This window comes from Falco naumanni, chromosome 12 (assembly GCF_017639655.2).
Source record: "Falco naumanni isolate bFalNau1 chromosome 12, bFalNau1.pat, whole genome shotgun sequence".
Taxonomy (NCBI): domain Eukaryota; kingdom Metazoa; phylum Chordata; class Aves; order Falconiformes; family Falconidae; genus Falco; species Falco naumanni.
In genome coordinates, this window is record NC_054065.1 from 17,907,296 (window position 1) to 17,918,676 (window position 11,381).

The following is an 11,381-nucleotide window of genomic DNA, read 5'->3' on the forward strand; positions in this document are numbered from 1 at the left end:
AAAGCTTGTGAGAGCCTGAAGATCAAATCATGCTCATGTTGTTAATTTGAGCTGTCTTACTGAAATCAACCAACATCCAAAGGACTTGTTAATATGTTAGAACTAAGCTAGGTTTAAAACCTAACTGATAGTTCTTATAATTTAAATAATATGCATGAGAAAAATTGAGACTGTTGTAAGTGGGTTAGAATTAGTATTTAATAATAGATTTTTAAACAAAACACATTTTAAAGGAGTTCTGTTGCTTTGCTGCTATCAAAGTTTTTCTTTCTTCTTTTTCTGTGCTTACACAGAACTTTGTCAGGGACCATGTCAAGCACACGGGTGGATCTGTGTTACCAAAGGGCAAAACTGTTGTCTTAAAGAACATGGATAGATTTAATTCAAAGCATCAAAATACTGTATTACATACCTCTTACCACAGAAATTAAAATGAATGGAATAGATGCTGCATAAATGAGTCATAAAGGCTTCCTCATGCAATGTCTACCACATCTTGCCATGAGAAAGTAATTTCTGAAAATTTTATTGGATTAAAAGTTTTCATGGGAAATTACATTTATTTTTAAACAAAATAAGCTGGTGAGTTTTATCCACTGCTTCTATCCAAATTACCCAAAAGCAGCAGTCCACATTACAGATTTATGACATACAAAATTATCAGTTTTGAAAACAATGTTTTTGAGGGATAGAAGTTCACCAAAATTTGAAACCACTAATTTTCTGAACTATTTTGTAGCTTGAAAGGCCAATCCATTTAAAAAAAATTTAAAAAATGGTTAAAAGAATTGCTCCCAAGTGGTGACTTTGGTTGCCAAGCTTTAGGCTGGAGCCAATTTTTATGGCTGAATTAGAAATCCCTGAAAAATAGGGGTTTTATAATGGAAACACTGATGTAATCTTTACTACAGTGGCACAAGTGGTGCTGCTATGATTGATTTATGGCATTTAAACATCTTAACTTAAAATCTGTATGATTTCTATAAAAGTATTGGTAAACATCCTACTGGTGATTTAACACACTTTGCAGATGACCAGAACATTTCTGTTCATGGTTTCCATACTGTCAAAACTTGGCTTTGTCATGTGCAGTGACCAAGCTTGTGAACACCTCTGAATATATGAATCAGAATTTCCTAAAAGTTAAATAAATTTAAAAAAAAAAAAAGACAACTTTGTAGGCAGTGTATTTTACTGCAAAGCAGAGCTGTGTTTTAAGTTTCTGAAAAGTCTATATGTGAAAACCAGTTTATAGTGGCAGAATCTTCTACGTACAATTAATACAACATGTAGAGCATATCCAGTTTCTTGGTACATAATGTAAAAGAACTGGTAAGAAAACCAAGGAAACATTTAGGAAGTCCCAAGAAGTTAAACCAGGTTATGCTTATAAATCAAAATGCTGGAAAGAGAACAATATTTTTGCTTTGTTGTATCAGTCTGCTGGATGCAGTTGGTTTCATATGACTGAATCTTAACATTTACTGACTTTTATTTAAATAAATCATAAAAATGCTTTTTGCAAAAGGTTGGTACTCAGAATGTGTGTTTGCTGCTCACAGATTGTAGCATCTGGCAGACAGGTTGCATTTCTGTCTGGTTTAGAAATATTTTACTGATATTTATAACAGATCTTAAGTTGTGATTTAGCAAATGGCAGGTGACGATCTTCCTTGGCTAATTGCTCAGGTTTATGACCTTGCCTGGTAGAGGCTAGTACTACTCACTGCAGTTGGTTATGCCTTTAAGAGAAGTTTTTGACGTACGAGCAGACTGACCTGCAGTGAAGATCCATTTCTTGCCCTTCGCTGTGTATTGATAACGCTGCTTGATAAGCCCAGGAAGACTTCCAAACCCCAAGAGGAATCAGCAAAGCACTCGTTCGTGTGCTTAGTCTTCACCAAAGTAAAACATTTAGATTTGATGCACATTTCAGCAAAGCATTTATGTTGATAACATTTTATATTCCATCATAGCTGGGTCAATCATTTTTCAAATATCTCTGGTGTTTCTGCTGCTCTGTACGTGGTGGGATGTAGCAGCTGATCCATAGTATCTTAGTTGCTATGCTGAAAAGCTGCACTTGCTAGCTTTGAAGGCAAGTACTGACACATAAGAAAATGCAGAAGGAAAACTGTTAATTAGGGAGACGCTGCCGAAAGCAAGTGGTCTTTCTCTCCTGCCCTTTATGCAATTTCATGCTTGTCCTTTGATAGCCTTTCCAGCTCTCTGCTGGGCTGCCTTGCTTCTGTTCAGGTCTCTTAGTTGTCACTGAGCAACTGAGGCAATGCTTAAGGGGAATAGAAATCAGGAAGGACATGGTTACTTGATACGGTGTTTGAACCATTTGAAAATTGTTGTTCTATTTAATAATGCAGTCTACATGTGAGTGTTTTACAGAGGACAGTTCTTATTGTGGTAGGATGCCCTTCCTTAAATTCACTGCAAAATCATCAGAGGCGTCTCTTGTCCACTTCAGTAAGACTGTGCTTGCATACACACACACGTGTGTGTGTATATGTGTTCAAGCTATTTATTGGGCAAAATAAGACTTTTTACTAAATTCTTCAGTTTCTTTTTAAAAAGCCTAAAACCAGTGCATCTCAGTAAATTAATGAATCTTTATGGTAATTTCCATAGGCAATGGGTAGCCCTAATTAAGGAGAACACTTGCAGAATTAGGGTTGTTAAGCCTAATACTTAATAGTTCATATTCATCGCTTTAGAAGAATGGTTCTTTCACAGGTCTGACTATTAGTAGCTGGATTTTCAAGGACACGTTTTTGAAAGTTATCTTGTCACTAAGTAGAAGAGCAGGAAAGGCTTTCACTGCTAATTGCTATCCAATAAAGACATTTTAAAACTTTTATGTGAGGCAAAATATATATTAACATGAATGATTAGAAGAACTTAGAAATAACAAAGAACTATCCTCCAGTTACACTAGAAATACTAGACCCGTAATTCAAGTGGTATTGTTTAATTTGTTGAAATTTTTGAAACTTACATAACTTCCTACTGGTTGCATTTAAAAAAAAAAAAAAAAAGGAATTTAAAAAAATGAACTTTCTTTATAGAATGATCTCCTTTAACTGTAGTACTTTCTTTATAGAATGATCTCCTTTAACTGTAGTACTGATTCATTGTGGATAATTAATCATGTTTCACTATTTTGTATCTTGGGTTACGCTTCAGTTATGTGATATATCGGTAGTCAAGAGAACAGCTAACAACAGCATGCCTAATGGTATGGTAGCAAAGTGGCTATGATGCAGTGTAACCATGTCTGAATTTCTTTTTGCATTTAGAAACTCATTGATTCTTAGTTTATGACATTTTGAACATATAAACCTATCTGAGTGCTTTCTGGTCTTCTGCATGTAGTCACATAATCTATAATATTAATAATTTATCCATTGGAGGAAAAACATACTGGGAAAATATCCTTATCTGACTAAACCACATAAGTAGTTTTAAATATATTTGAAACTTTAACTTTCTGTCTCCAGCAACTAATTACAGAGAGTAATGCACAAATGTTTGCTGTGTAATCTGCATCAGCAGTTGAAAATTGAGGATCTCTATCACTGGTGGGAACAAGAACAGTCAAAACCTGCATTATACAAATAATGCTTTTGCATTTTCAAAACATTACTAAAATATAAATGTCTACATAATTTAAGTTTGCTACTGTCATGAATGTACATTTTACCTAACAAAGCGCGTGCTAATGCAAAGTTGTTTTGTTTTCAGAGTGATTATGTTGCATTACCATTAATTCATGTGTGCACTGTGACAAGATGTAATGGCGTATCATGTTGCTTTAATGCAATGAATCCAGTACTCCCAGCTCTTAAGTCGTGTTGCTGGAAATGATTACATAAAACAGAAATGACTGTGACTAAAACCCTTGCAAATCTTTAGAACTCCTGCACGTTATAAGAAGCTTTTTGGGAGGTTTAATGTAACTTCTTAAAAATTTACTGAAGGCTTCCTTTGGTAATATTTTTACTCTTTTCTTAATGTTTTTTGCATTCCACTGAAATTTGCATTATCTCTTAAACATTGCAAGGGCTGTGCTATAATTTTGTGCAGATGTGTATGTTAAGTGAACATGATGTGCTTATTTGTTACATTTATGCTACTTTTCTTTCTTTATCTGAGTAAGATGGATGAAATTATGTATTAAATAAAAACATCAGTGATTTAGCCATGACCATTCTCTGCAGGTCCTGTAAGACTGCAAAGATTGCTTTTAGAACTGAAGTGGTTGCTAAGGTTTCTGAGCAGCCTCTAAATCTCAAAACCATAAAACTGAAAGTCTCTAAACCAGCTAAATTTCACTCTGTTCTGACTCTCCGAAGACTCTGGCAGCTTTTATCTGAGTTGTTGTGCCTTGAACTGAAGGTTTGTCAGTCACTCAGCGTTAGAGGAAGTAAGGATAGTATATCTTCTGAGAATGACCTCACTTCAGAAAAAACATCTTTCCCATTTCCATTTCTGTTCACTTCTCTTTAGGTTTTATCATTCTAGTAGATAAACATAACACTTGAACTACTGCAACGTGTTGTATAGCATGTTATATGTAGCCAGGAAAATACTTGAAGGGCTTTCATTTTTTGCGCAGATCATTTGTGTTCTCATGTTGTGCAGCTGGAACTGTCATTTACAAATTGGGTGAGATATTTCAAAGATCATAGTGAGATAGTTTAACATTATGAAGATAAAAATATGTAAATTAAGGGAAATCTCCTTTTCCCCTTCCGTAGCCATATCCCAGTCTTACTACTGACTATGTCCTTTTTTTCTGATCTTGAAATAGCTCTCAAAAGAAGTTGTTGGGTTGCTTTTTTAATAAGGAAAGATTTAACTTTGTTGTTAGCAATGACGTTTAGAAATAGAAATGATCAATATTATGCATCACTGTTCAGTTAGAGATTTGTGCTTTATATTGATTTTTATTTTTTTTATTCTAAGTGCCCTCAGGCTATGTTCATTTGAGTGAAAATGATACGTTAACTATATATATAGTTAGTTAGTCATATATAACTAGATTCAACAGTATTTTTAAAAACTACATCTGTAATCACTAAGAAACTGGTTCTTGGAAATATTTTAATACATAGGTTTTACCAAAACCTAACCTAAAAAGGTGAGAATTTCCAAAATATATTTATATTGTTTCTGTTAAGATTCTTTCTTTTGTGTTTATTTGCATGCTGGGCCTTCTTACAGTGCTCTGTTCTGCTTATAATATACTTCCTAATTCTGAAATATTCTTAACCAATTGCCTGATTTCTAGAATGTTAATAATTCTGCTGAGGTCAGTGGACTTCTCATATACTTAAACCGGAGTGTTTGTTTAAGCATCATCTTCAGGTGGAGCCAAAATTTTATTCTGAACAGTAACTGTGTTAAGTTATTTAGCTGTAATTGATAACATAGGGCCCAAGCCTATCACCCTCTCCTCGATGAGGAATCTATTTTAATATTAGATAAGTACTTTCATTGGGATTTCCGGGGTGGGGGATGGGGGGGGCAGGCACATAACTTTTATGAATAGTAATTGAGGGCTCAGGCAGCTAGGTTGTGTTCTCTTTTGGGCTGGTTTTCTTTCCAGCAGCCTACACATAGTCCTGTGCATTCTGATTGCATTATCCACACATTTGATAGTTTTATATGGAAGAGGCAGTTTTCCTATACATCAATGGCTGCTCCATGTGGTTGCACTTAGTAGCAGCGAAACCCACCCCGTTATCAATTTACAAGGTGAATGCTCTTCTGCAAAATCCTAATGGTGAGAAAATGTTACTTGGAGGTACTAGAGCTGAATTTCCATGTGAAGTGAAATGAAGTCAAGTACGTGAATGTCAGCAAACTTGTTTATAGAGGCGGGCGGTAAAGCATACATTATTTAGAAGGTTGAGTCATGAGGCTGGTCGGGTCGGGTTTGTTGTGTTACATCTGGCGTGTCAGTCAAAGCTGGGGCAGCTGCCGCCTGTCACTAGAGCTCTGGTGGGACATTGTCCATCCCTCAGCAGCAGCAGCCAGCAGCCCCCAGGAGTTTTATGAAGAGCGCTTTACCTGGGTGTATGCGCATTTTCAGTATTATCATCGCAACCACTTTTGGTGCTTTTTTTTGAGACCAACAGAAGATGGTTTCATAGAAGGTCTGATATTTTTTTTTAATATAGGCTCTTATTAGACAAAATATTTGAGGAGGAGTAGTGTTTTGTTCGTTTCTGGAAAAGAAAAATTTATATTTAATATTATAGACAATTTTGTGTCTGTTCTGGTATTTACTTTGTTTCCAGATCACCTTAAACTACTTCAAAAAATGATGTTAAAAGTTGAAATGCAGTCAATCAAAGCAAAATTCGGTAAATCCTGAGAACAACATCATCCACTAAATCCTTGCTAATTTTTAATTATTTTCTTCATATGTTGCCACATGAAAGATCTGTATGCACTAAGAAAAGTAATGTGAAAACTGTATCTATCACTATTAAGTGCAAATCTATGTGTTTGAGCTAAGAGTACACTTATATCACCATGCTTGCACTCAAATTCAGTAAAAAAGTGGAAGTTCTGACGGCAAGTTCTAACGGATGTCCTTTTGGTGAAATTAGTGGTCATTTTGGACTGAAGCTTTGCCCTTGCACTCAAAGATGAATCTGTGATTTACTGAAAGTTGGCTATTGCTTTAATTATGTTCCTTCAATTTAGACTTTCTCAAAAATAAATTTAAATTTGTATTTCAGGGCATAGCTTTTTATCCCTCGCCAACTGAAATCATGCCAGTTAGTTTCCTCAGGTAAAAAAACCAAACAAACAAAAAAACCAACAAACAAAAAAACAAGCAACAAAACAAGAAAACCACACCACCACTGTGTCGCCTTCCAAAAATAATACTAGCCTTAGGTTTTGATAAAAGCACAGCATGTCTTTTTGATGGGGGAAATGAGGTTGAGTACCAGGGGCTTTAGCTTTCTTACTGAGTGGAATGTCTTCCCACACCTAGGGCATAAACCTGCTGGTCCACACTTCTTCTGCGGCTTGTAGTTCACACCTGTTGTGCAGTAGGATAAGGACAGGAGGGAAGGATCTCTCTTGGGAATTTGGAATGAACGTTTATTTGGACTCTGGAAGACAGAGACAGTAATTCTATCTGTCTGCTGTGGTGGAGAGCACACAAAAACCCCATCTGCCTCCCTCCAGCAAGAAGGGAGCTGATAAAGCAGGGTAGAAGAGTCTTATTCATGGTGAGGTGTGGAGCAGAGCAGCAGGACAGAAAACTGAAGTATCTACTGAGAAAAGGACAAATTACTTAGTACAATGTGGCTCAGCTTCTATGAGCTACATCATCATTTCCTTGGTTTATATCCATTAAAGACTTGCTTTGCATTTTTAAGTCTTTCAGTAAAAATAAGGGCGCTTATTCAGTGTTTAAAGTTCATTGTGTAAGGCATCACTACCGATAGTAAAGAGTAGGGTCTGCATGTGAATTTTTGTCATCTCTGCGCTTCTCAGTGTATGTCCCAACATTGTTTAACTAAAAACCTCAGTAAATGTGGTTTTGTTGTTTTATTTTAAGAAAAGACATCACAGATCAAGATGTATTTATTTTAAAGTATTTTTCAGCCTTTTTAAATGCCAGGCCAAATGTGTCTCAATCTGCAATGTGTGTGTGTATGTGGTGAAAGGGAAGGATAAGGGTGTTTGTGTTGTGTAACTACTTGGACTTGATAATTTCCTAATTTCTGGAAAAACTAATTATTCTCAATCATGAAGTTCATAGACAAGAGTATGTAAAGTTTATTTTAGATTTGATTAAAGAATATTCATATTGATCTAGTATTTAAAATGCTCATTGTTGTTTTACTAAAGTGCCATTAATTTTAATTTGAATGAAAATGGCAATAAAAATGGCAGTATTACAGCACTCTCACTTATTTCTAGGGAACTTTCATGGTAAAAAACATCTTTCATTCATAGTCAGATTGGATTTTAGCATGAGATGAGATCATCGGTCTGAGAAGTAATTTACATTTTGAAATTTTCCTTCTAGTTTTGCAATCTGTTCCAGGAGATGCATTTATACAGATAGACTCTAGGTTTATGTGTATGTGTCTGATTGGTGACGAGTTGAGAAGGTACTCACTTGAGAAACTGTTAGCTGTTGATTTTTTTTATCAGAAGTTTTGTTCACTCGTCAATGCAAAAGTAATTAAAATTCATAAATATATCAAACGTTCAGTTCCCACTAAAGGGTGTTACAAATCTACCTTTGTTTGAACTTCCCAGGTTTTTATCTTTCATTGGTGGAAACACAAATGAGATAGGAAAAGCAGATATGCAGCAAAAAGTAAATGCAGTCATTCAAAAGGAAGGGCTGGAAGGTACAGCCGAGAGGCTAAATACAACGGTGCACACGCTGCAGCTGATCATTGATGGTCTGACTCAGCCTGAAGGCTTTGACATCCGAACAGGTAAACCTTTGTTTTGAAGGCTGTAATCTCAGTTTGGTTGTTCTACATAGCAGTTCTGAAGGAGCACATTTTCTTCTAAAGTCAGTAGCAGGATTTCATGGACATGGAACTCCATTTCTTTTCTCAGGAAAGGTAAAAGCTATATCATTGTCAGATGTTTCTTTCCAGCTCAGTAGGTAAGGAGTGTGAATCCTGTCTTAAGTCATGGCATGTTCAGCCATAGGAAGGGGAGTTGTATGGCTGTTAACAAATGAAATAGTTTCAATATGTTGACTCTATACTGATTAAATCTGTGTTGGCCCTCCACCATGGAGGGAAATGCTGAGACCAAGCTGAAACAGTAGTAATAAATGTCTGTGGAACAATAGTGCAGTAGTGCGTAGTTCTGTTCTGTTATTGCACCAGTTCCTGGAGACAAGTGTAACTGGAGCACATGGCTCATGTGCTACCTTGGTTAAAACTTTGCAGTAGTGCTGAACAGTTTGAGGTGGAGGGGAAGAAAGAAGAGGTAAGCAGTGGAGTAAAACATCTGGAGATGCTGCTGTTTAATGAAACTTACAGCTGGATACTCTTACAACAGCAAGAGATAAAGGTAGGCAGCAAGCATGTAGGCTTGTAATAACAAATAATACACTTATGTTTTAAAATAAAGTAACTTTTCTGTCCCCCTTTTTTGGATTCATTAGTGGTTTCCTTGCAGATTTTAGAAGTATTTCCCACTAATGATCTTGAAAATGTGTATTTTCTATATCTCCATTTGTTTTGGTGGTTTCACATCTAAATTACACTAGGATGGGCTATTAACATATGAAGATATAAAAGCAAAAGAGAATCTTCAGTGGAAAGACAGTATTGCCTGCTTATAATCATGCCTTTGTGATTTTTAAGTTGTCAATGCAAAGCAGTTGTTGATCATACGATGTCATAGGAAGCAGTTGATTGTGTGATGTCATAGTGCAGACGAACAAGCAAGCCTAAGAACAGTGCATTGTTGACTTTTCTCTTTAGAGTGCGATGAGACTGAGTATTCACCTTCTTGTATATAAATTGCTACCAGAATAAAGTTTTAGGTATAATTTGGTTAGCTCAAGTCAGTCACCTCAAGTCCCTTCTCTCTAGCTCCAAGAAAAATTAAGGAATCTTTCAGTCACTCGCTAATATACTACACACCTCTGATCCCCTTTGATAGTTTCAGAGTTCACTACACTTATTACTCCATTAATCATAATCTTTTAAAGTGATTCATAAAATACAAGAAATCAGTTGTTTATCACAGACGGGTCTTTATTCAAAAAATGTAATGAAGCAGTATTTGGGACCTTACAGCTACCTTGGGATGACTTCTTAATTAGATACAATCGGCTGGAAACAGCCCTTAGAAAAAAATACAAGGTTTTTCTTCAGTGTCTTATTTTTGTTTCTTGTTACAGATTTTGATAAACCTGACTTCAAGAGAAGCATAGTCTGCTTTGAAGACTTATGTGTTGGTGCTGTTCTGACTGGAAAAGTTGAAAATGCAACACCGTTTGGAGTTTTTGTTGATATTGGTGTGGGAAAAGCAGGTTTGATTCCAGTGCGAAACATAACAGAAGCAAAACTTTCTAAAGTGAAGCAGAGAAGAAGCCTGGGGTTAGGTCCTGGAGAAAGAGTGGAAGTTAAAGTGCTTAATGTTGATATTCCTCGACTGAGGATAACATTGGATCTTATTCGTGTTTTATGAGAATGTTTTTTTTATGATTGAGCCTTTGTTTTAAAGGTTAAGTAATGTCAGCAAGGTTCTGGAGATTCAGGCATTTAATGAGTGCTGAAAATGAACAAATCTTGAAACCTTCAGCCTTGCTTCTTTTTTTTTTTTTTTTTTTTAATCTAACAGTTTTGCCACATTTCTTGAATCCTTTCTGTTAATAATGGTTGAAACAACTTATTGGATTACCTCCAAGCAACCTTGTTTTGTCTGCAGAGCAAATGAAATTCCAGTGGACTTTCAGACAGATCTCTTATCTGTTCTGTCTGGGCAAGACTTGCTGTCTCAATCTTTAGTCAGTACTGCACAAGCAGATACATCTACTGGTCCCCTTCAAAAAACAGCCATTCAGTTTGCCTGTTTTATGCTTGGAAGTCTAAAAGAGGGTACGTAGTTGTAGAAAAAAAGTGATTGCTAAGTTAGTCAATGCTCACGTTGCTATGAAAGTAGACTGAAAAAGAGCATCTGCTAATACTATTGATGGTTTGGAAATGTTCGCCCTTAGTTTATTTGAGGAACATTATTAGATCTGCTTACCTGTCTTATTATGGCTTGTTCAGTTATCGACTAACACACCTGAATGTACCTTGGGGTTTAAGGAACTTTTCTCAAGGGTGTCAAAAGACATTTATGTTGTTCTATACCTGTGCAAAATAAAAACATTTCTGGCCATCTTTTCTCAGTGTACTGGTTCTACAGTTGATTTAACAGTCCTAGCTCTCTTTCTTTCCAACACGTGGTCCATGAGTAACACTTCACCTTAAGGATGCAGCTTGTGACGATGCACTTGTCTGACCTTCTGGATGGTACGCGCTTTCCTGGGCTTTAATACTGAACTACAGCCCACGGCCTGATGTTGTTCCTGATTTAATAAAATAATTCTAGTCTGTCTTGGACTCCTTTAACTTGACATTAATTTTTTTTTCCATCTTTGATATAATATATTTTTCTACCTATTTTGAGTGGAGAACAATTATACCACACTTGTCTTCACTCACTGTGCTTGTGAAGGCATGATTCTCCATAAAAATTTTGCTGTTCGTACATGCTTGCAGAAGTTTTCTAGACTTCTGTTTTAATAAGAATGCTCATTGTTTCGGTGGTGTTTTTTCTGGTGTTTCAAAGGGTTTACCAATTTGGTCAAGTTT

General features: G+C 35.9%; 1 protein-coding gene across 4 annotated transcripts in view; it reads left to right on the plus strand.

Annotated features, from left to right (window-relative positions):
- The window catches only part of SRBD1 (S1 RNA binding domain 1), a 128,896-nt gene extending 117,986 nt beyond the window's left edge, over positions 1-10,910 (plus strand). For all 4 annotated transcript variants that reach the window (XM_040611970.1, XM_040611973.1, XM_040611972.1 and 1 more), the window contains 2 exons: positions 8,305-8,489; positions 9,920-10,910. In XM_040611970.1, the coding sequence (XP_040467904.1) occupies positions 8,305-8,489; positions 9,920-10,209 (475 nt within the window). In that variant the 3' untranslated portion in view covers positions 10,210-10,910. The remainder of the gene's footprint in view (positions 1-8,304; positions 8,490-9,919) is intronic.
- Positions 10,911-11,381: the final 471 nt, after the last annotated feature.